Source organism: Pseudophryne corroboree, chromosome 12 (genome assembly GCF_028390025.1).
Source record: "Pseudophryne corroboree isolate aPseCor3 chromosome 12, aPseCor3.hap2, whole genome shotgun sequence".
Taxonomy (NCBI): domain Eukaryota; kingdom Metazoa; phylum Chordata; class Amphibia; order Anura; family Myobatrachidae; genus Pseudophryne; species Pseudophryne corroboree.
This window is the reverse complement of record NC_086455.1, coordinates 9,113,858-9,138,840: the sequence shown is the minus strand read 5'-3', so window position 1 is coordinate 9,138,840 and position 24,983 is coordinate 9,113,858. Positions and strand designations below refer to the sequence as shown.

At 49.4% G+C, this 24,983-nt stretch overlaps 1 protein-coding gene across 1 annotated transcript in view; it reads right to left on the bottom strand.

Annotated features, from left to right (window-relative positions):
- The window catches only part of LOC134980208 (Fc receptor-like protein 5), a 90,551-nt gene that overhangs the window by 53,434 nt on the left and 12,134 nt on the right, over positions 1-24,983 (bottom strand). Inside the window, exon 4 of the mRNA XM_063946912.1 lies at positions 22,687-22,962. Within this exon, the coding sequence (XP_063802982.1) occupies positions 22,687-22,962 (276 nt within the window). The remainder of the gene's footprint in view (positions 1-22,686; positions 22,963-24,983) is intronic.

The following is a 24,983-nucleotide window of genomic DNA, read 5'->3' as shown; positions in this document are numbered from 1 at the left end:
AGCAGGCAGACAGAGCATACACTAGATCATCTGCAATCACAGGCTAAGTGGCAAAGTCATTTTCATATAAGCAAATTATTTTGCATCTTATTCATTATGTCTATAAAAAGGATCACATGTCCTCAAACAAAACAGGCCCCGTGGATGCGTCGGCCCACCGGGAATCTTCCATGTGGACCCTATGGCCAATCCGCCTCTGCATCCCGTCCTGGGTGATAAAATACCGCCCCCTAGTGCAGCATATTAGACAGAAATAGTAACCATACCTAAATTATCATCATTTATATGGCGCCACAAGGGTTCCACAGCGCCTAACAAAGCACTTAGACAAAGGAGCAAAACAAGAAAACAGCGACTTACCGTATAAGACTACGTAGGACAGACATGTGGTATAGAAGCATAGCTGCATCAGCGCACTTGGGGACTAGATAAGAAGGTTGGGTCCACAGATAATAAAACTGTGGGAGGTGAGGTAGTGTGGGCGGGTGGAATATTGATCAGCTCAGTCATAGACATATTCAGTATAAGAAAGCGCTGGGCCATCCGTGTATTATGTACAGCTTATCTGGAAGTGTCTCTGGGCTCCTATCTTGCATTTACAACATTTTGGTATTGCAGGTTTGGTGTCCGTTATCGAGAGACCTGCTTTCCGGAATATTCCGAAAACCGAAAAATCCCGAACCTGGCAGTGATGTCATGACGTACAGTGACATCATGACATCACTATTTTTGTGACTAATGGCTGGCGGTGGGGGGAGTGACTTTGCAGCTATCCCCTCACCGCATAGAGAATGCCAACCCCCACACTGACCTTGCCACGGACCCCAGCAATGATCGTCAGACCCCCGCTGACCTTGCCGTGGACTCCCGCTGACCCCCACAGTGATCGCTGGACCCCTGCTAACCTCGCTGCAGACCCTCACTGACCCTCCCGGACCTCCGTATTGACTGCCATACCTCCTAACTGTACTGTATATATACAAAGCCGTTTAGATTTTGCCAGTTGGCCATAATATGTAAAGATAGGCTTACCGTACTATCCCTTTAAATGGGACACTCATGAATTACACAGGTTCCGTGGCTGAATAAAACCAGGTGACATGTTGACTTATAGTCAGCAGCCACAGAACATGTGTAATAAATAAGTGTCCCGGTTTAAAGGGACAGTATGCCATTTTTTTTTTTGTAATTCCAGCTATATTCCAGACATGTTATCCAGTAGAGGTGCTGGAAGATCACAGAAGTATTTCCCACGTACACTGTAACCGGGAAGATGCCACCCACATACAGCAGTCCCGCTATATAAAAAGGATTAAGTAGCAGATTACTAATCCCAGTCCCAACCTCCAATATGAAGTTCAGGATTGTACTAAAGTGCGAAATGCGTAGGTTCGTAAATAATCCCCTCTCATGTCGGAAGACTCTCCTAAAGGTCCTTTTTGAGGTCTTCAGATAATCCATTTGTTTATTATAAAATGTATGGACATTATTATTTTTATTTATGTCTGTCAAATAAAACGTTAAATAGGCGTTACTAGAGTGCAAAGAACATGGTCTATCATGATGGCTCGCATGTGCAGATGACTGCTGCAGGAAAAAGGTCTAATAAATTCCAATCAAGGTTATAACTAAGACGACTCAATCATCAATACTTTTGCCTTAAAGATCTATTGCAAGGGAACTTTCTTGGAGAGATTTGGAATCCTCTCCCTTCTGAGTGGCAAACACTAATGATTGGTTGGATTGGTCCCCATGACTAGGTCAGAGCCGGATTAAGGGGGGGGACCCGGGGATACGTACCCCGGGCAGAGCCGGATTAAGGCCCCGGGAGGCCTGGGGTACTAAATTGCAGGGGGCCCCCATGGACTAAAAAACTAATAAAAATAAATATATATATATATATATATATATATATATATTATTTTTTTTAATTATTATTATTATTTTTGTATTAGTTTTTTAGTCCACTGAAGGAGGAGGGATTTATATATATATATATATATATATATATATATATATATATATAATTTATCTAAGAATCCCTCCTCCTTCAGTTCAGCGTGCGGCGCGCCAATGACTGAGCCGCAGTCTTGCTGAGCCGGACAGCAATTGGACAGCTGAGCCGTCGCTCAGCTGCCCTGACTACAGCTGTTAGAGCACTCTTCTTAGAGCTGTAGTCAGCGCAGCTGAGCGACGGCTCAGTTGTCCAATTGCTGTCCGGCTCAGCAAGCCTGCGGCTCCGTCATTAGTGTGCCGCACGCAGGGCCGTTTCTAGACAATTTGGCTCCCAGTGCGAGATTTCAAAATGCGCCCCCCCCCCCTTGCTATAAAAAAAATTTGCGAGCCCCCCCCCCCCCCCCCCCCCCATATAGCCAGAAAAAGAAAAAGCATGCGTGCGCGCTCCCGACAAGGGTGTGTGGCCTGATTAAAATGGGCGTGGTCTCATTAAAGTGGGCGTGGCCTCGTCTGATATCATCACACCCACCACAGGGGGAAAAAATAAAAATAAAAAAAGTCCCCTTTTTACACATTACACCAGGCAAGTGTCCCCATATTACACAGTACGCAGGCAGGTGTCCCCATATTACACAGTACGCAGGCAAGTGTCCCCATATTACACAGTACGCAGGCAGGTGTCCCCATATTACACAGTACGCAGGCAGGTGTCCCCATATTACACAGTACGCAGGCAGGTGTCCCCATATTACACAGTACGCAGGCAGGTGTCCCCATATTACACAGTACGCAGGCAGGTGTCCCCATTTTACACAGTACGCAGGCAGGTGTCCCCATTTTACACAGTACGCAGGCAGGTGTCCCCATTTTACACAGTACGCAGGCAGGTGTCCCCATATTACACAGTACGCAGGCAGGTGTCCCCATATTACACAGTACGCAGGCAGGTGTCCCCATTTTACACAGTACGCAGGCAGGTGTCCCCATTTTACACAGTACGCAGGCAGGTGTCCCCATATTACACATTACAGCAGGCAGGTGTCCCCATTTTACACAGTACGCAGGCAGATATCCCCATTTTACACAGTACGCAGGCAGGTGTCCCCATATTACACAGCACGGCAGGCAGGTGTCCCCATATTACACAGTACGCAGGCAGATATCCCCATTTTACACAGTACGCAGGCAGGTGTCCCCATATTACACAGTACGCAGGCAGGTGTCCCCATATTACACAGTACGCAGGCAGATATCCCCATTTTACACAGTACGCAGGCAGATGTCCCCATATTACACAGTACGCAGGCTGGTGTCCCCATTTTACACAGTACGCAGGCAGATATCCCCATTTTACACAGTACGCAGACAGGTGTCCCCATTTTACACAGTACGCAGGCAGGTGTCCCCATTTTACACAGTACGCAGGCAGGTGTCCCCATTTTACACAGTACGCAGACAGGTGTCCCCATTTTACACAGTACGCAGGCAGGTGTCCCCATTTTACACAGTACGCAGGCAGGTGTCCCCATTTTACACAGTACGCAGGCAGGTGTCCCCATTTTACACAGTACGCAGGCAGATATCCCCATTTTACACAGTACGCAGGCAGGTGTCCCCATTTTACACAGTACGCAGGCAGATATCCCCATTTTACACAGTACGCAGGCAGGTGTCCCCATTTTACACAGTACGCAGGCAGATATCCCCATTTTACACAGTACGCAGACAGGTGTCCCCATTTTACACAGTACGCAGGCAGGTGTCCCCATTTTACACAGTACGCAGGCAGGTGTCCCCATTTTACACAGTACGCAGGCAGATATCCCCATTTTACACAGTACGCAGGCAGGTGTCCCCATTTTACACAGTACGCAGGCAGGTGTCCCCATTTTACACAGTACGCAGGCAGATATCCCCATTTTACACAGTACGCAGGCAGATATCCCCATTTTACACAGTACGCAGGCAGGTGTCCCCATTTTACACAGTACGCAGGCAGGTGTCCCCATTTTACACAGTACGCAGGCAGGTGTCCCCATATTACACAGTACGCAGGCAGATATCCCCATTTTACACAGTACGCAGGCAGGTGTCCCCATTTTACACAGTACGCAGGCAGGTGTCCCCATTTTACACAGTACGCAGGCAGGTGTCCCCATTTTACACAGTACGCAGGCAGGTGTCCCCATATTACACAGTACGCAGGCAGGTGTCCCCATTTTACACAGTACGCAGGCAGATATCCCCATTTTACACAGTACGCAGGCAGGTGTCCCCATTTTACACAGTACGGTAGGCAGATATCCCCATTTTACACAGTACGCAGGCAGATATCCCCATTTTACACAGTACGCAGGCAGGTGTCCCCATTTTACACAGTACGGTAGGCAGATATCCCCATTTTACACAGTACGCAGGCAGGTGTCCCCATTTTACACAGTACGGTAGGCAGATATCCCCATTTTACACAGTACGCAGGCAGGTGTCCCCATTTTACACAGTACGCAGGCAGGTGTCCCCATTTTACACAGTACGCAGGCAGGTGTCTCCATTTTACACAGTACGCAGGCAGGTGTCTCCATTTTACACAGTACGCAGGCAGGTGTCCCCATTTTACACAGTGCGGCAGGTATCCCCATTTTACACAGTGCGGCAGGTATCCCCATTTTACACAGTGCGGAAGGTGCCCCCATTTTACATAGTGCGGCAGGTGCCCCCATTTTACATAGGCCCTCATTCCGAGTCGTTCGCTCGGTAATTTTCATCGCATCGCAGTGAAATTCCGCTTAGTACGCATGCGCAATAATCGCACTGCGACTGCGCCAAGTAATTTTACAATGAAGATAGTATTTTTACTCACGGCTTTTTCTTCGCTCCGGCGATCGTAGTGTGATTGACAGGAAATGGGTGTTACTGGGCGGAAACACGGCGTTTTCGGGGCGTGTGGATAAAAACGCTACCGTTTCCGGAAAAAACGCAGGAGTGGCCGGAGAAACGGGGGAGTGTCTGGGCGAACGCTGGGTGTGTTTATGACGTCAAACCAGGAACGACAAGCACTGAACTGATCGCAGATGCCGAGTAAGTCTGAAGCTACTCTGAAACTGCTAAGTAGTTTGTAATCGCAATATTGCGAATACATCGGTCGCAATTTTAAGAAGCTAAGATACACTCCCAGTAGGCGTAGGCTTAGCCTGAGCAACTCTGCTAAATTCGCCTTGCGAGCGATCAACTCGGAATGAGGGCCATAGTGCGGAAGGTATCCTCATTTTACATAGTGCGGAAGGTATCCTCATTTTACATAGTGCGGAAGGTATCCTCATTTTACATAGTGCGGAAGGTATCCTCATTTTACATAGTGCGGAAGGTATCCTCATTTTACATAGTGCGGAAGGTATCCTCATTTTACATAGTGCGGAAGGTATCCTCATTTTACATAGTGCGGCAGGCAGGTGTCAAGTGGGGGGGAGGAAGGGAGGAAGAGAGAGAGAGAAAGAGAAAAAAAAAATACTTACATCTTCCCGCTCTTCGGGTCCTGCCGACTCACGTCCCTCGCGCCGGCCGCCTCCTCCTTCGATGCTTATCTCCTCTCCTCCCTCTCCCCCCGAGCGCTCCTGCTCGGGGGGCGGGGCTTCGCGGAATGACGCGTTTGCGTCGTGACGTCATGACGCAAACGCGTCATTCCGCGAAGCCCCGCCCCCGAGCAGGAGCGCTCGGGGGGAACGAGAGAGGGAGGAGATAAGTAATCACAAAGTGAGCCGCTCGCCGCTAAACGGCACTGGGCCATTGGCCGCACGCTGTACTGAAGGAGGAGGAGGGATAGGGCAGCGGGGAGCCGGAGCTCGTGAGCGCTGCACCGCAGATCGGATTGAAGAAAGATCCGATCTGTGGTGTGGCAGGGGGCCCTTTTGGAAAGGGGGGCCCGGGGTACGTATCCCCGGGACCCCCCCCTTAATCCGGCTCTGACCCCGGGCCCCCCTTTCCAAAAGGGCCCCCTGCCACACCACAGATCGGATCTTTCTTCAATCCGATCTGCGGTGCAGCGCTCACGAGCCCCGGCTCCCCGCTGCCCTGTCCCTCCTCCTCCTTCAGTACAGCGTGCGGCCAATGGCCCAGTGCCGTTTAGCGGCGAGCGGCTCACTTTGTGATTACTTATCTCCTCCCTCTCTCTCCCCCCGAGCGCTCCTGCTCGGGGGCGGGGCTTCGCGGAATGACGCGTTTGCGTCATGACGTCACGACGCAAACGCGTCATTCCGCGAAGCCCCGCCCCCCGAGCAGGAGCGCTCGGGGGGAGAGGGAGGAGAGGAGATAAGCATCGAAGGAGGAGGCGGACGGCGCGAGGGACGTGAGTCGGCGGGACCCGAAGAGCGGGAAGATGTAAGTATTTTTTTTTTCTCTTTCTCTCTCTCTCTTCCTCCCTTCCTCCCCCCCACTTGACACCTGCCTGCCGCACTATGTAAAATGAGGATACCATCCGCACTATGTAAAATGAGGATACCTTCCGCACTATGTAAAATGAGGATACCTTCCGCACTATGTAAAATGAGGATACCTTCCGCACTATGTAAAATGAGGATACCTTCCGCACTGTGTAAAATGGGGATACCTGCCGCACTGTGTAAAATGAGGATACCTCCCGCACTGTGTAAAATGGGGATACCTGCCGCACTGTGTAAAATGAGGATACCTTCCGCACTATGTAAAATGAGGATACCTTCCGCACTATGTAAAATGAGGATACCTTCCGCACTGTGTAAAATGGGGATACCTGCCGCACTGTGTAAAATGAGGATACCTTCCGCACTGTGTAAAATGGGGATACCTGCCGCACTGTGTAAAATGGGGATACCTGCCGCACTGTGTAAAATGGGGATACCTTCCGCACTATGTAAAATGAGGATACCTTCCGCACTGTGTAAAATGAGGATACCTTCCGCACTATGTAAAATGAGGATACCTTCCGCACTATGTAAAATGAGGATACCTTCCGCACTGTGTAAAATGGGGATACCTGCCGCACTGTGTAAAATGAGGATACCTGCCGCACTGTGTAAAATGGGGATACCTGCCGCACTGTGTAAAATGAGGATACCTTCCGCACTGTGTAAAATGGGGATACCTGCCGCACTGTGTAAAATGGGGATACCTGCCGCACTGTGTAAAATGAGGATACCTTCCGCACTATGTAAAATGAGGATACCTTCCGCACTATGTAAAATGAGGATACCTTCCGCACTATGTAAAATGAGGATACCTTCCGCACTATGTAAAATGAGGATACCTTCCGCACTGTGTAAAATGGGGATACCTGCCGCACTGTGTAAAATGAGGATACCTTCCGCACTGTGTAAAATGGGGATACCTGCCGCACTGTGTAAAATGGGGATACCTGCCGCACTGTGTAAAATGGGGATACCTTCCGCACTATGTAAAATGAGGATACCTTCCGCACTGTGTAAAATGAGGATACCTTCCGCACTATGTAAAATGAGGATACCTTCCGCACTTTGTAAAATGGGGATACCTGCCGCACTGTGTAAAATGGGGATACCTGCCGCACTGTGTAAAATGGGGATACCTTCCGCACTATGTAAAATGGGGACACCTGCCTGCCGCACTGTGTAAAATGGGGACACCTGCCTGCGTACTGTGTAAAATGGGGACACCTGCCTGCGTACTGTGTAAAATGGGGACACCTGCCTGCGTACTGTGTAATATGGGGACACCTGCCTGCGTACTGTGTAATATGGGGACACCTGCCTGCGTACTGTGTAATATGGGGACACCTGCCTGCGTACTGTGTAATATGGGGACACCTGCCTGCGTACTGTGTAATATGGGGACACCTGCCTGCGTACTGTGTAATATGGGGACACCTGCCTGCGTACTGTGTAATATGGGGACACCTGCCTGCGTACTGTGTAATATGGGGACACTTGCCTGGTGTAATGTGTAAAAAGGGGACTTTTTTTATTTTTATTTTTTCCCCCTGTGGTGGGTGTGATGATATCAGACGAGGCCACGCCCACTTTAATGAGACCACGCCCATTTTAATCAGGCCACACACCCTTGTCGGGAGCGCGCGCGCGCATGCTTTTTCTTTTTCTGGCTATATGGGGGGGGGGCTCGCAAATTTTTTTTATAGCAAGGGGGGGGGGGGCGCATTTTGAAATCTCGCACTGGGAGCCAAATTGTCTAGAAACGGCCCTGCGTGCGGCACACTAATGACGGAGCCGCAGGCTTGCTGAGCCGGACAGCAATTGGACAACTGAGCCGTCGCTCAGCTGCGCTGACTACAGCTCTAAGAAGAGTGCTCTAACAGCTGTAGTCAGGGCAGCTGAGCGACGGCTCAGCTGTCCAATTGCTGTCCGGCTCAGCAAGCCTGCGGCTCAGTCATTGGCGCGTCGCACGCTGAACTGAAGGAGGAGGGATTCTTAGATAAATTATATATATATATATATATATATATATATATATATATAAATCCCTCCTCCTTCAGTGGACTAAAAAACTAATAAAAAAATAGTAATAATAATAATAATAAATAATAATAATAATATATATATATATATATATTTATTTTTTTTAATTAGTTTTTTAGTCCATGGGGGCCCCCTGCAATTTAGTACCCCAGGCCTCCCGGGGCCTTAATCCGGCTCTGGACTAGGGCCCTCATTCCGAGTTGATCGCTCGCAAGGCGATTTTAGCAGAGTTACACACGCTAAGCCGCCGCCTACTGGGAGTGAATCTTAGCTTCTTAAAATTGCGACCGATGTATTCGCAATATTGCGATTACTAACTACTTAGCAGTTTCAGAGTAGCTTCACACTTACTCGGCATCTGCGATCAGTTCAGTGCTTGTCGTTCCTGTTTTGACGTCACAAACACACCCAGCGTTCGCCCAGACACTCCCCCGTTTCCCCGGCCACTCCTGCGTTTTTTCCGGAAACGGTAGCGTTTTTTCCCGCACGCCCATAAAACGGCCTGTTTCCGCCCAGTAACACCCATTTCCTGTCAATCACATTACGATCGCCGGAGCGATGAAAAAGCCGTGAGTAAAAATACTATCTCCATTGTAAAATTACTTGGCGCAGTCGCAGTGCGAATATTGCGCATGCGTAGTAAGCGGAATTTCACTGCGATGCGATGAAAAATACCGAGCGATCAACTCGGAATGAGGGCCAAGGTGCGAATCCCTTCTCTCCCTAAGGGTGGATGAGGGTGTGATCAGGTATTACCCTGATTTATGCTACAGTATGTGCACAGTTGGGAAATATACACACATGCTATATCAGTATCCCGCACTCACCCTCTATCTGTACAGAGAGCACGTTACTCCTCTTCATCAGCCTGCCACTGACCTTCCTCACGTCACAGGTATAATTCCCAGAATTCCCCATCCGTACTGACTGAACGCTGTATGTAGCGGACGCATGGAAGTCGCGCACGAAGTACCCATCTCTGTAGAAAGCAAATTCCAGTTCCATAGTGGCTGTGGCGGGGTTACGTCTTGTGTCACAGACAGAGCCGGGCCTAACCAATATGATGCCCTAGGCAAGATTTTGGCTGGTGCCCCCTAGCACCGCCACTAGTTCTGCAGGAGATGTCTGGCATGAGTCAGCTGGCAACTCTGCTAACGTCGGGCGTCTTTCGTTTATGAAAATGCATCTTATTTGCATTACTATGTGGCTAGGATGCACAAGCAGCTTCTGCTGATTAAAATGATATGCAGCATGCCTATATTCTGAGTTCGACTGCGGCTGTATCTGCATACGAAATGCTACATTACAGTGATTTCCAGGAATACACTGCAACTTAGCATTTCGTATGCAGATACAGCCACAGTCACACATAGAATATAGGCATGTTGCATATCATTTTAATCAGCAGAAGCTGCTGGTGCCCCTAAGCATACCAAATGCCCTAGTCATTTGCCTAGTTTGCCTATGCCTAAGGCCGGCTCTGGTCACAGATCAGCGTCATCTCCTCTTCAACTATTAATAATGACTGATACAGTCTTATTTCTGGGATATCGAATATAGCTGAAAGAGATAATAACAATACTGAGTACAGTGCATCGCAGGGGAAGGCAACACATTGCACTCTAGCTGCGGAGTACATGTACATCCCAGCATGCCCACCACAGATTTGCTGTCAGGGCATGCTAAATCTGTGGCAGGGCATCCTGGCATGTGTAGTCCCACAGCAGCTGGAGTCCTAGACATTGCCTAAAATTGAAAAAAAATTGTTTTACACCTGCATGAAAATGCGCACGTGGGCGTTTCGATCGGATGATCTTTCTCAAGGCTTGAGAAAGATCATCCGATCGAAACGCGTTGGCTAAAACGGAGGAGATTGGTGGCGAACCGACCAGACGAGGAGAGGACAAAGTATCCACGATTGGAGCCGGCTTCCCTTTGGGACATAGAACATCTATGCAGCTTTGATACGTGCACTTTTAATCCTGAAATCTGGTAGGAGGCCACCCCCATAAGTTTGGGATGTGAAATGGATACATTTCTTTTCTGCTTATGATGAAAAATGCTGATATCTGGATTGCAATTTTAAAATTAAAATAAGAATTTACTTACCGATAATTCTATTTCTCGGAGTCCGTAGTGGATGCTGGGGTTCCTGAAAGGACCATGGGGAATAGCGGCTCCGCAGGAGACAGGGCACAAAAGTAAAGCTTTACGATCAGGTGGTGTGCACTGGCTCCTCCCCCTATGACCCTCCTCCAAGCCTCAGTTAGGTACTGTGCCCGGACGAGCGTACACAATAAGGAAGGATTTATGAATCCCGGGTAAGACTCATACCAGTCACACCAATCACACCGTACAACCTGTGATATAAACCCAGTTAACAGTATGATAACAGAAGAGCCTCTAAAAGATGGCTCCCTACAACAATAACCCGAATTAGTTAACAATAACTATGTACAATTATTGCAGATAATCCGCACTTGGGATGGGCGCCCAGCATCCACTACGGACTCCGAGAAATAGAATTATCGGTAAGTAAATTCTTATTTTCTCTATCGTCCTAGTGGATGCTGGGGTTCCTGAAAGGACCATGGGGATTATACCAAAGCTCCCAAACGGGCGGGAGAGTGCGGATGACTCTGCAGCACCGAATGAGAGAACTCCAGGTCCTCCTTAGCCAGAGTATCAAATTTGTAAAATTTTACAAACGTGTTCTCCCCTGACCACGTAGCTGCTCGGCAAAGTTGTAATGCCGAGACCCCTCGGGCAGCCGCCCAAGATGAGCCCACCTTCCTTGTGGAGTGGGCCTTTACAGATTTAGGCTGTGGCAGGCCTGCCACAGAATGTGCAAGTTGGATTGTGCTACAGATCCAACGAGCAATCGTCTGCTTAGACGCAGGAGCACCCATCTTGTTGGGTGCATACAATATAAACAACGAGTCAGATTTTCTGACTCCAGCTGTCCTTGCAATATATATTTTCAATGCTCTGACAACATCCAGTAACTTGGAGTCCTCCAAGTCACTTGTAGCCGCAGGCACTACAATAGGCTGGTTCAGATGAAATGCTGACACCACCTTAGGGAGAAAATGCGGACGAGTCCGCAGTTCTGCCCTGTCCGAATGGAAAATCAGATATGGGCTTTTGTAAGATAAAGCTGCCAGTTCTGACACTCTCCTGGCCGAAGCCAGGGCTAGTAGCATGGTCACTTTCCATGTGAGATATTTCAAATCCACATTATTTAGTGGTTCAAACCAATGAGATTTGAGAAAGTCCAAAACAACATTGAGATCCCACGGTGCCACTGGGGGCACCACAGGAGGCTGTATATGCAGCACTCCCTTAACAAAAGTCTGGACTTCAGGAACTGAAGCCAATTCTTTCTGGAAGAAAATCGACAGGGCCGAAATTTGAACCTTAATAGATCCCAATTTGAGACCCATAGACAATCCTGATTGCAGGAAATGTAGGAATCGACCCAGTTGAAATTCCTCCGTCGGAGCACTCCGATCCTCGCACCACGCAACATATTTTCGCCAAATGCGGTGATAATGTTGCGCGGTTACTTCCTTCCGTGCTTTAATCAAAGTAGGAATGACTTCTTCCGGCATGCCTTTTTCCTTTAGGATCCGGCGTTCAACCGCCATGCCGTCAAACGCAGCCGCGGTAAGTCTTGAAACAGACAGGGACCCTGCTGAAGCAAGTCCCTTCTCAGAGGTAGAGGCCACGGATCTTCCGTGATCATCTCTTGAAGTTCCGGGTACCAAGTTCTTCTTGGCCAATCCGGAACCACTAGTATCGTTCTTACGCCTCTTTGCCGTATAATTCTCAATACTTTTGGTATGAGAGGCAGAGGAGGAAACACATACACCGACTGGTACACCCAAGGCGTTACCAGCGCGTCCACAGCTATTGCCTGCGGATCTCTTGACCTGGCGCAATACCTGTCCAGTTTTTTGTTGAGGCGAGACGCCATCATGTCCACCATTGGTCTTTCCCAACGGGTTACCAGCATGTGGAAAACTTCTGGATGAAGTCCCCACTCTCCCGGGTGAAGGTCGTGTCTGCTGAGGAAGTCTGCTTCCCAGTTGTCCACTCCCGGGATGAACACTGCTGACAGTGCTATCACATGATTTTCCGCCCAGCGAAGAATCCTTGCAGCTTCTGCCATTGCACTCCTGCTTCTTGTGCCGCCCTGTCTGTTCACATGGGCGACTGCCGTGATGTTGTCCGACTGGATCAACACCGGCTTCCCTGAAGCAGAGGTTCTGCCTGGCTTAGAGCATTGTAGATTGCTCTTAGTTCCAGAATGTTTATGTGAAGAGACGTTTCCAGGCTCGTCCACACTCCCTGGAAGTTTCTTCCTTGTGTGACTGCTCCCCAGCCTCTCAGGCTGGCGTCCGTGGTCACCAGGATCCAATCCTGTATGCCGAATCTGCGGCCCTCCAATAGATGAGCACTCTGTAACCACCACAGAAGAGATACCCTTGTCCTTGGAGACAGGGTTATCCGCTGGTGCATCTGAAGATGCGACCCTGACCATTTGTCCAACAGATCCCTCTGGAAAATTCTTGCGTGGAATCTGCCGAATGGAATTGCTTCGTAAGAAGCCACCATTTTTCCCAGGACTCTTGTGCATTGACTGTTCTCTGGACCTTGCCCTTATTAGGAGATCGTCCAAGTATGGGATAATTAATACGCCTTTTCTTCGAAGAAGAATCATCATCTCGGCCATTACCTTGGTAAAGACCCGAGGTGCCGTGGACAATCCGAACGGCAGCGTCTGAAACTGATAGTGACAGTTCTGTACGACGAACCTGAGGTACCCCTGGTGTGAGGGGTAAATTGGAACGTGGAGATACGCATCCTTGATGTCCAAGGATACCATAAAGTCCCCTTCTTCCAGGTTCGCTATCACTGCTCTGAGTGACTCCATCTTGAACTTGAACTTCTTTATGTACAGGTTCAAGGACTTCAGATTTAGAATAGGTCTTACCGAGCCATCCGGCTTCGGTACCACAAATAGAGTGGAATAATACCCCTTTCCTTGTTGTAAAAGAGGTACCTTGACTATCACCTGCTGAGAGTACAGCTTGTGAATGGCTTCCAAGACCGTCACCCTGTCGGAGGGGGACGTTGGTAAAGCAGACTTCAGGAAACGGCGAGGTGGATTCGTCTCTAGTTCTAACCTGTACCCCTGAGATATTATCTGCAGGATCCAGGGATCTACCTGCGAGTGAGCCCACTGCGCGCTGAAATTCTTGAGACGACCCCCCACCGCCCCCGAGTCCGCTTGAGAAGCCCCAGCGTCATGCTGAGGCTTTTGTAGAAGCGGGGGAGGGCTTCTGTTCCTGGGAAGGAGCTGCCTGTTGCTGTCTCTTCCCCCTTCCTCTGCCTCGTGGCAGATATGAATATCCCTTTGCTCTCTTGTTTTTAAAGGAACGAAAGGGCTGCGGTTGAAAAGTCGGTGTCTTTTTCTGTTGGGGAGTGACTTGAGGTAAAAAGGTGGATTTCCCGGCTGTAGCCGTGGCCACCAAATCCGATAGACCGACTCCAAATAACTCCTCCCCTTTATACGGCAAAACTTCCATATGCCGTTTTGAGTCCGCATCGCCTGACCACTGTCGCGTCCATAAACTTCTTCTGGCCGAAATGGACATAGCACTTACCCGTGATGCCAGTGTGCAGATATCCCTCTGTGCATCACGCATATAAAGAAATGCATCCTTTATTTGCTCTAAAGACAGTAAAACATTGTCCCTATCCAGGGTATCAATATTTTCAATCAGGGACTCTGACCAAGCTACCCCAGCACTGCACATCCAGGCTGTCGCTATAGCTGGTCGTAGTATAACACCTGTATGTGTGTATATACTTTTTTGGATATTTTCCATCCTCCTATCTGCTGGATCTTTAAGTGCGGCCGTCTCAGGAGAGGGTAACGCCACTTGTTTTGATAAGTGTGTGAGCGCCTTGTCCACCCTAGGAGGTGTTTCCCAGCGCGCCCTAACCTCTGGCGGGAAAGGGTATAAAGCCAATAACTTCTTTGAAATTAGCATTTTTTTATCGGGGGCAACCCACGCTTCATCACACACCTCATTTAATTCTTCTGATTCAGGAAAAACTATAGGTAGTTTTTTCACACCCCACATAATACCCTGTTTAGTGGTACCTGTAGTATCAGCTATATGTAACGCCTCCTTCATTGCCAAAATCATATAACGTGTGGCCCTACTGGAAAATACGGTTGATTCGTCACCGTCACCACTAGAATCAGTGCCTGTGTCTGGGTCTGTGTCGACCGACTGAGGCAAAGGGCGTTTTACAGCCCCTGACGGTGTTTGAGGCGCCTGGACAGGCACTAATTGATTGTCCGGCCGTCTCATGTCGTCAAACGACTGCTTTAGCGTGTTGACACTATCCCGTAATTCCATAAATAAAGGCATCCATTCTGGTGTCGACCCCCTAGGAGGTGACATCCCCATATTTGGCAATTGCTCCGCCTCCACACCAATATCGTCCTCATACATGTCGACACACACGTACCGACACACAGCAGACACACAGGGAATGCTCTTAACGAAGACAGGACCCCACTAGCCCTTTGGGGAGACAGAGGGAGAGTTTGCCAGCACACACCAAAAGCGCTATATATGACAGGGATAGCCTTATAATAAGTGCTCCCTGTATAGCTGCTTTAATAATATATTTTTGCCACAATTTTGCCCCCCCCTCTCTTTTTTACCCTGTTTCTGTAGTGCAGTGCAGGGGAGAGCCTGGGAGCCGTCCTGACCAGCGGAGCTGTGTAAGGAAAATGGCGCTGTGTGCTGAGGAGATAGGCCCCGCCCCTTTTTCGGCGGCCTCGTCTCCCGCTCTTTAGTGGATTCTGGCAGGGGTTAAATATCTCCATATAGCCCCCGGAGGCTATATGTGAGGTATTTTTAGCCAAATTAGGTTTTCATTTGCCTCCCAGGGCGCCCCCCTCCCAGCGCCCTGCACCCTCAGTGACTGCCGTGTGAAGTGTGCTGAGAGGAAAATGGCGCACAGCTGCAGTGCTGTGCGCTACCTTTAGAAGACTGAGGAGTCTTCTGCCGCCGATTCTGGACCTCTTCTTACTTCAGCATCTGCAAGGGGGCCGGCGGCGAGGCTCCGGTGACCATCCAGGCTGTACCTGTGATCGTCCCTCTGGAGCTAATGTCCAGTAGCCAAGAAGCCAATCCATCCTGCACGCAGGTGAGTTCACTTCTTCTCCCCTAAGTCCCTCGTTGCAGTGATCCTGTTGCCAGCAGGACTCACTGTAAAATAAAAAACCTAAGCTAAACTTTTCTAAGCAGCTCTTTAGGAGAGCCACCTAGATTGCACCCTTCTCGGCCGGGCACAAAAATCTAACTGAGGCTTGGAGGAGGGTCATAGGGGGAGGAGCCAGTGCACACCACCTGATCGTAAAGCTTTACTTTTGTGCCCTGTCTCCTGCGGAGCCGCTATTCCCCATGGTCCTTTCAGGAACCCCAGCATCCACTAGGACGATAGAGAAAATAGAGATTTTTTTATCTGTTGGACTGATATTCATTATCAAGTTAAAATCTCTGTTGCAAAATTTCTTTTAACCAAGAGTGTTATGAATTTATTACACTAGATTGTGTTTTAATTTCTCTTTCCACATGTAACATCACTGGGGAATATATGTGACTATTATTGAGGTGCAGAATAAACCCGGGAGATAGCAGTACGTGAGGAGATCTCTCTGCTTTAAGATAAGTCGGGTTTATTTCCTTACTATTTATCATTTAAAGAGCGCAGGGGAAGGGATATCTGGAAATTTGTTTCCCTAGATTGCCTAAAATTGGGCTATAATGTGGGTCACTTACAGCCAGCAAATGTCACACACAGATGATGCAGGTGTCATGTTGTGCTTTGTGCTGGGCGAGCTGTGTACAGATATATACCGTATGTAGGCTGCAGGGTGTATAACGTGCCCCATCCTGCTGCCAGTGTGACATGGGGGTGCAGCCGCTGTGTGACACCCCCCACCCTGGTATTACAACCCCCCCCACACTCCAGATACTGGTCTATCGCTGACCACTGTGTGCTGGCTGAGCTGTATTGGTGCTTAGGGGCAGCTGTCTCTTCTGCCTATGCAGGAGGGTAGTAGGGGAGGGATCACACTGTGCCCCCCCCCCCCCCCCTGAATTTGCCCCAGGCACGATAGCGCCACCAAATCTGCGCTGAAAACACATTTTTTACATTACTATGAATAAGGGGGCGTGGCCACACCTCCCCCGATTAGGCCAATCCTCAGACAAGTACTTGAGCCTGGCGCAACTCTCTACACCCCTGCAAGCCATAGGGTGAGGGGCAGCGACACAAACTGGGAATGGAGCAACAAACCTGGGGAGAGGGGACTGAGGCACCAATGGGCAGAGGGCACAGGCAGGATAGACACAAATGGGCAGAGGGGAAGGAGAGACACACATGGGGAGAGGGGAAGGAGAGACACACATGGGGAGAGAGGACAGAGGCACACATGGGGAGAGAGGAAGGATAGACACATGGGGAGAGAGGAAGGATACACACATGGGGACAGGGGAAGGATAGACACACATGGGGACAGGGGAAGGATAGACACACATGGGGAGAGAAGAAGGATAGACACACATGGGCAGAGGAGAAGGATAGACACACATGGGGAGAGGGGAAGGAGAGACACACATGGGGAGAGGGGAAGGAGAGACACACATGGGGAGAGAGGACAGTGGCACACATGGGGAGAGAGGAAGGATAGACACACATGGGGAGAGAGGACAGAGGCACACATGGGGAGAGAGGAAGGATAGACACACATGGCGAGAGAAGAAGGATAGACACACATGGGGAGAGAGCAGGATAGACACAAATGGGCAGAGGGGAAGGAGAGACACATGGGGAGAGGGGAAGGATAGACACACATGGGGAGAGGGGAAGGATAGACACACATGGGGAGAGGGGAAGGATAGACACACATGGGGAGAGGGGAAGGATAGACACACATGGGGAGAGGGGACTGAGGCACAAATGGGAAGAGGGCACAGGCAGGATAGACACAAATGGGCAGAGGGGAAGGAGAGACACACATGGTGAGAGGGGACAGAGGCACACATGGGCAGAGGGCAGGATAGACACACATGGGGAGCGAAGAAGGATAGGCACACATGGGGAGAGGGGAAGGCTAGACACACATGGGGAGAGGAGAAGGATAGACACTCATGGGGAGAGGAGAAGGATAGACACACATGGGGAGAGGAGAAGGATAGACACATGAGGAGATGAGAAGGATAGACACACATGAGGAGAGGGGAAGGATAGACACACATGGGGAGAGGCGAAGGATAGACACACATGGGGAGAGGAGAAGGATAGACACACATGGGGAGAGGGGAAGGATAGACACACATGGGGACAGGGGAAGGATAGACACACATGGGGAGAGGGGAAGGATAGACACACATGAGGAGAAGAGGGGAAGGACAGACACACATGGGGAGAGGAGAAGGATAGACACACATGGGAAGAGGGGAAGGAGAGACACACATGGGGAGAGGAGAAGGATAGACACACATGGGGACAGGGGAAGGATAGACACACATGGGGAGAGGAGAAGGATAGACACACATGGGAAGAGGGGAAGGAGAGACACACATGGGGAGAGGAGAAGGATAGACACACATGGGAAGAGGGGAAGGATAGACACACATGGGGACAGGGGAAGGATAGACACACATGGGGACAGGGGAAGGATAGACACACATGGGGACAGGGGAAGGATAGACACACATGGGGACAGGGGAAGGATAGACACACATGGGGAGAGGGAAAGGATAGACACACATGGGGAGAGGAGAAGGATAGACACACATGGGAAGAGGGGAAGGATAGACACACGAGTAGAGGGGAAGGATAGACACACACGGGGAGAGAGGAAGGATAGACACACATGGGGAGAGGAGAAGGATAGACACACATGGGAAGAGGGGAAGGATAGACACACATGAGGAGAGGGGAAGCATAGACACACATGGGGAGAGGAGAAGGATAGACACATTGGAAGAGGGGAAGGACACACACATGGGGAGAGGGGAAGGACAGACACACATGGGAAGAGGGGAAGGATAGACACACATGGGGACAGGGGAAGGATAGACACACATGGGGAGAGGGGAAGGATAGACACACATGGGGACAGGGGAAGGATAGACACACATGGGGAGAGGAGAAGGATAGACACACATGGGAAGAGGGGAAGGATAGACACACATGGGGACAGGGGAAGGATAGACACACATGGGGACAGGGGAAGGATAGACACACATGGGGAGAGGGGAAGGATAGACACACATGGGGAGAGGGGAAGGATAGACACACATGGGGAGAGGGGAAGGATAGACACACATGGGGAGAGGGGAAGGATAGACACACATGGGGAGAGGGGAAGGATAGACACACATGGGGAGAGGGAAAGGATAGACACACATGGGAAGAGGGGAAGGATAGACATACATGGGGACAGGGGAAGGATAGACACACATGGGGAGAGGGGAAGGATAGACACACATGGGGACAGAGGAAGGATAGACACACATGGGGACAGGGGAAGGATAGACACACATGGGGACAGGGGAAGGATAGACACATGGGGAGAGGGAAAGGATAGACACACATGGGGAGAGGAGAAGGATAGACACATTGGAAGAGGGGAAGGATAGACACAAATGGGGACAGGGGAAGGATAGACACACATGGGGGGATGGAGAAGAGGCGCACATGGGGAGAGGGGGGCAGAGGCGCACATGGGGAGATGAGAAGGATAGACACACATGAGGAGAGGGGAAGGATAGACACACATGGGGAGAGGCGAAGGATAGACACACATGGGGAGAGGAGAAGGATAGACACACATGGGGAGAGGGGAAGGATAGACACACATGGGGACAGGGGAAGGATAGACACACATGGGGAGAGGGGAAGGATAGACACACATGAGGAGAAGAGGGGAAGGACAGACACACATGGGGAGAGGGGAAGGATAGACACATTGGAAGAGGGGAAGGATAGACACACATGGGGACAGGGGAAGGATAGACACACATGGGGAGAGGAGAAGGATAGACACACATGGGAAGAGGGGAAGGAGAGACACACATGGGGAGAGTAGAAGGATAGACACACATGGGAAGAGGGGAAGGATAGACACACATGGGGACAGGGGAAGGATAGACACACATGGGGACAGGGGAAGGATAGACACACATGGGGACAGGGGAAGGATAGACACACATGGGGACAGGGGAAGGATAGACACACATGGGGAGAGGGAAAGGATAGACACACATGGGGAGAGGAGAAAGATAGACACACATGGGAAGAGGGGAAGGATAGACACACGAGTAGAGGGGAAGGATAGACACACATGGGGAGAGAGGAAGGATAGACACACATGGGGAGAGGAGAAGGATAGACACACATGGGAAGAGGGGAAGGATAGACACACATGAGGAGAGGGGAAGCATAGACACACATGGGGAGAGGAGAAGGATAGACACATTGGAAGAGGGGAAGGACACACACATGGGGAGAGGGGAAGGACAGACACACATGGGAAGAGGGGAAGGATAGACACACATGGGGACAGGGGAAGGATAGACACACATGGGGAGAGGGGAAGGATAGACACACATGGGGACAGGGGAAGGATAGACACACATGGGGAGAGGAGAAGGATAGACACACATGGGAAGAGGGGAAGGATAGACACACATGGGGACAGGGGAAGGATAGACACACATGGGGACAGGGGAAGGATAGACACACATGGGGAGAGGGGAAGGATAGACACACATGGGGAGAGGGGAAGGATAGACACACATGGGGAGAGGGGAAGGATAGACACACATGGGGAGAGGGGAAGGATAGACACACATGGGGAGAGGGGAAGGATAGACACACATGGGGAGAGGGAAAGGATAGACACACATGGGAAGAGGGGAAGGATAGACATACATGGGGACAGGGGAAGGATAGACACACATGGGGAGAGGGGAAGGATAGACACACATGGGGACAGGGGAAGGATAGACACACATGGGGACAGGGGAAGGATAGACACACATGGGGACAGGGGAAGGATAGACACATGGGGAGAGGGAAAGGATAGACACACATGGGGAGAGGAGAAGGATAGACACATTGGAAGAGGGGAAGGATAGACACAAATGGGGACAGGGGAAGGATAGACACACATGGGGGGATGGAGAAGAGGCGCACATGGGGAGAGGGGGGCAGAGGCGCACATGGGGAGAGGGGGGCAGAGGCGCACATGGGGAGAGGGGGGCAGAGGCACAAGTGGGGAGAAGAGGCAGAGATAGACATGGGGAGAGGAAGAATAATGTGATTGGACAGAAGTGATGCACCAATCGGTATTACAGCGCCTACAGACACTAACAGTGGGTGTCTCAGTCCATGCACATCAGGACGTATGGATCTACACCAGGGAGGGCTTTGTAGTGGCATTTGCATAAAGTCGCAGATGGGTGAAGGTGGCAAAATACTCAGCTGCTGCAGCGTGTGCATCCACCTCAGAATCAGCCGCATACGTCTCTCTACAACACTTGCCATAGTTACCATCTGATCTCCGAGAGTCCTGGTTAGGAACGAGCAGCACCCGGGGTGAGGAGCTTTCTGATATGACGGCACAACTTTGTGTAAATGTGGCTGAGGCGCATGCTATGGGAGGGGGGGATTTGGTTTCCAATCTTACCTTGCGTTTTCCCTCTTCAATGTTGGGAAGTATACAGAATCAGGATCCAGGGATAGTGTTTTTGCTCATGTAGGGGCTTACTTACACAGGTGTCAGTATATGGGAACGTCTAGAAACGTCCCTGTACTGGATCTGTACAGGGGGTATACATTTATTATTTCCACAATTATGCATTAAACATTGAGAAAGACAAATGGATGAAATGCGCCAGGGTACAGGAAACACATAGGACTGCCCTGTAAGCTGTCCCACTTAGTAAATATGTATACATAATTAAAAATAATAAAAAATAGTTCATGGATATTTTTTATTATTCTATTAAATTGGCTATCATCAAATGAGCACTTATAACCAAACAATAAAAAATAAAAATAATACAGTTGGGTGGGGGGGGGGGGGGGGTGCTACTGTGGTGCCTAGGGGCATCCCCGCCCCTAAATCCACCACTGTATATAGGTGTATATAGGTGTGTTATATTGGCAACATTTGGCTGCTGTTAAATCACAATATATTGAAATAGTATTTCACTATATGGCATTCCACTCTTCCTTACATACACCAGTTGCGTGTTTTCATTGCATTCAATGGGAAATTCAGAAGACATGGAATTAACTGTTTGAAGGCTTTACTGGATATATATGGAACTAGTGATAGCGGCAGTTCAAGTGAACAAAAGGGAATTCCTTCAGATGCGAGATTAACATTTTCATACAATATTAGGTAGTGTTCCTTGATGATTTTAGCAACTCTGCACATGGGCCCTCATTCCGAGTTGTTCGCTCGCTAGCTGCTTTTAGCAGCATTGCACACGCTAAGCCGCCGCCTACTGGGAGTGAATCTTAGCTTAGCAGAATTGCGAACGAAAGATTAGCAGAATTGCGAATAGAAATTTCTTAGCAGTTTCCGAGTAGCTCGACACTTACTCTGCCACTGCGATCAGTTCAGTCAGTTTCGTTCCTGGTTTGACGTCACAAACACACCCAGCGTTCGCCCAGACACTCCCCCGTTTCTCCAGCCACTCCCGCGTTTTTCCCAGAAACGGCAGCGTTTTTTCACACACACCCATAAAACGGCCAGTTTCCGCCCAGAAACACCCACTTCCTGTCAATCACACTCCAATCACCAGAACGAAGGAAAATCCTCGTAATGCCGTGAGTAAAATACCTAACATTTGAGTAAAATAACTAAGCGCATGCGCTCTGCGAACATTGCGCCTGCGCAGTAAGCGACTAATCGCAATATAGAGAAAATCGGCAACGAGCAAACAACTCGGAATGAGGGCCATTAAGTGTTCTTTACCCCACAGAAACGCATGTTCCATTATTGTATTTTATTTTATTTTTGTGTCTATTTTGGCCAGCCGGTGGTTGCTGCCAAGAGACACAGCTGCACCTTCACAGAAGCACAGGAGAAAATATTTGTTGTTCTTTTATTTACAGGATATCAGTGTTCCACACTCACCTTGTATCTGAATAGATAACACATCACTCCTCTTCGTCAGTCTGGGGGTCCTCACCTCACAGGTATAATTTCCAGAACAGCGCAGCTGCGCTACCGGAACTCTGTATGTAGCAGAGACATTGAATTCCTGCACCCTGCGCTGATACCTGTAGAAAGCAAATTCCAGTTCTGTAGTAGCCGTCACCGGGTTACGCCTTGTGTCACAGACCAGGGTCATCTCATCGCCCTCTGTTACTAGAGAGCGATTAGTTCTTATTTCTGGGTCATCAAACAGAGCTGATAGAGTAGACAAAAATAGAATTACAGGGTACGGTGTGACAGGTGGGTCATATACAGCCAACAACTGCTACACATGATATGTTGTACCATTGTGTTTGGGTGTGCGCTGCGCACGGATACATATGTAACCTGCACATGGTATACTGTCTCTTATCATGTAGCCAGTGTGAGATGGGGGAGCAGCCGCTATGGGAATCCTATATGGAGAATCGGTGGGAGCACAATATAGAGTTACTGAAACGTTTAAGGGAAGAAACGTTATTTATTAGCCTCAGATTTATCTGCTTTTCTGGCCTATCTACCATTGTCCTGCTGATTATTGGGTGATTTGGGTGTAACCGTGACCAGCTGGTTGCCGCTGTCTGTGGGCTGTAGTACGCCAGGTTTCTCTCTCCTATATTACAGGTTTATTTTATTCTCTGCAAATTTTCTTTCTATATGAACAACGCATTTCGAAGTACACAGGCACGGACGCTTTTCAATTTGGCAATAAGGAACCCGTTTCTGAGATTCTGGGTGAGGCCTGGTGGGTCCACGTAGGCGCGCACCCTTCCCCTTACCTGTCAGCCAGCAGCAGCCCAGCACATACTGCTGCGTGCTGGGCTACAGTAAATTCAGGGAGGATGCTGCTGCCACTGAGTGCAGATAACTCCTCCTGCTGGAAGTGGTGAGGGGTCAGTGATGTAGTGTAGGGTTTAGAGGGGTCAGTGATGTAGTGTAGGGTATAGAGAGGTCAGTGATGTAGTGTAGGGTATAGAGGGGTAAGTGATGTAGTGTAGGGTATAGAGAGGTCAGTGATGTAGTGTAGGGTATAGAGAGGTCAGTGATGTAGTGTAGGGTATAGAGGGGTCAGTGATGTAGTGTAGGGTGTAGAGGGGTCAGTGATGTAGTGTAGGGTATAGAGGGGTCAGTGATGTAGTGTAGGGTATAGAAGGGTCAGTGATGTAGTGTAAGGTATATTGGGGTCAGTGATGTAGTGTAGGGTATAGCGGGGTCAGTGATGTAGTGTAGGGTATAGAGGGGTCAGTGATGTAGTGTAAGGTATATTGGGGTCAGTGATGTAGTGTAGGGTATAGCGGGGTCAGTGATGTAGTGTAGGGTATAGAGGGGTCAGTGATGTAGTGTAGGGTATAGAGGGGTCAGTGATGTAGTGTAAGGTATATTGGGGTCAGTGATGTAGTGTAGGGTATAGCGGGGTCAGTGATGTAGTGTAGGGTGTAGAGGGGTCAGTGATGTAGTGTAGGGTATAGAGGGGTCAGTGATGTAGTGTAGGGTATAGAAGGGTCAGTGATGTAGTGTAAGGTATATTGGGGTCAGTGATGTAGTGTAGGGTATAGCGGGGTCAGTGATGTAGTGTAGGGTATAGAGGGGTCAGTGATGTAGTGTAAGGTATATTGGGGTCAGTGATGTAGTGTAGGGTATAGCGGGGTCAGTGATGTAGTGTAGGGTATAGAGGGGTCAGTGATGTAGTGTAGGGTATAGAGGGGTCAGTGATGTAGTGTAGGGTATAGAGGGGTAAGTGATGTAGTGTAGGGTATAGAGGGGTCAGTGATGTAGTGTAGGGTATAGAGGGGTCAGTGATGTAGTGTAGGGTATAGAGGGGTCAGGGATGTAGTGTAGGGTATAGAGGGGTCAGTGATGTAGTGTAGGGTATAGAGAGGTCAGTGATGTAGTGTAGGGTATAGAGAGGTCAGTGATGTAGTGTAGGGTATAGAGGGGTCAGTGATGTAGTGTAGGGCATAGAGGGGTCAGTGATGTAGTGTAGGGTATAGAGGGATCAGAGATATAATGTATAGTATAAAGGGGTCAGTGATATACGTGCTTGACCATAGGTGACTTAATTAGTACCTCAGTTATTTGGATTTAACCACCTGTGATTAGACATGGATATCATTAACACCTGCCCTGCTAGTGTGCCTTGGGGACAGAGGTTGGGAATGCCTGACTTAGAGGATCTCTCTGTGACTAGACAATGGGATTAGAACTGGATATAAATGTAGACAATAAAGGAGACACCT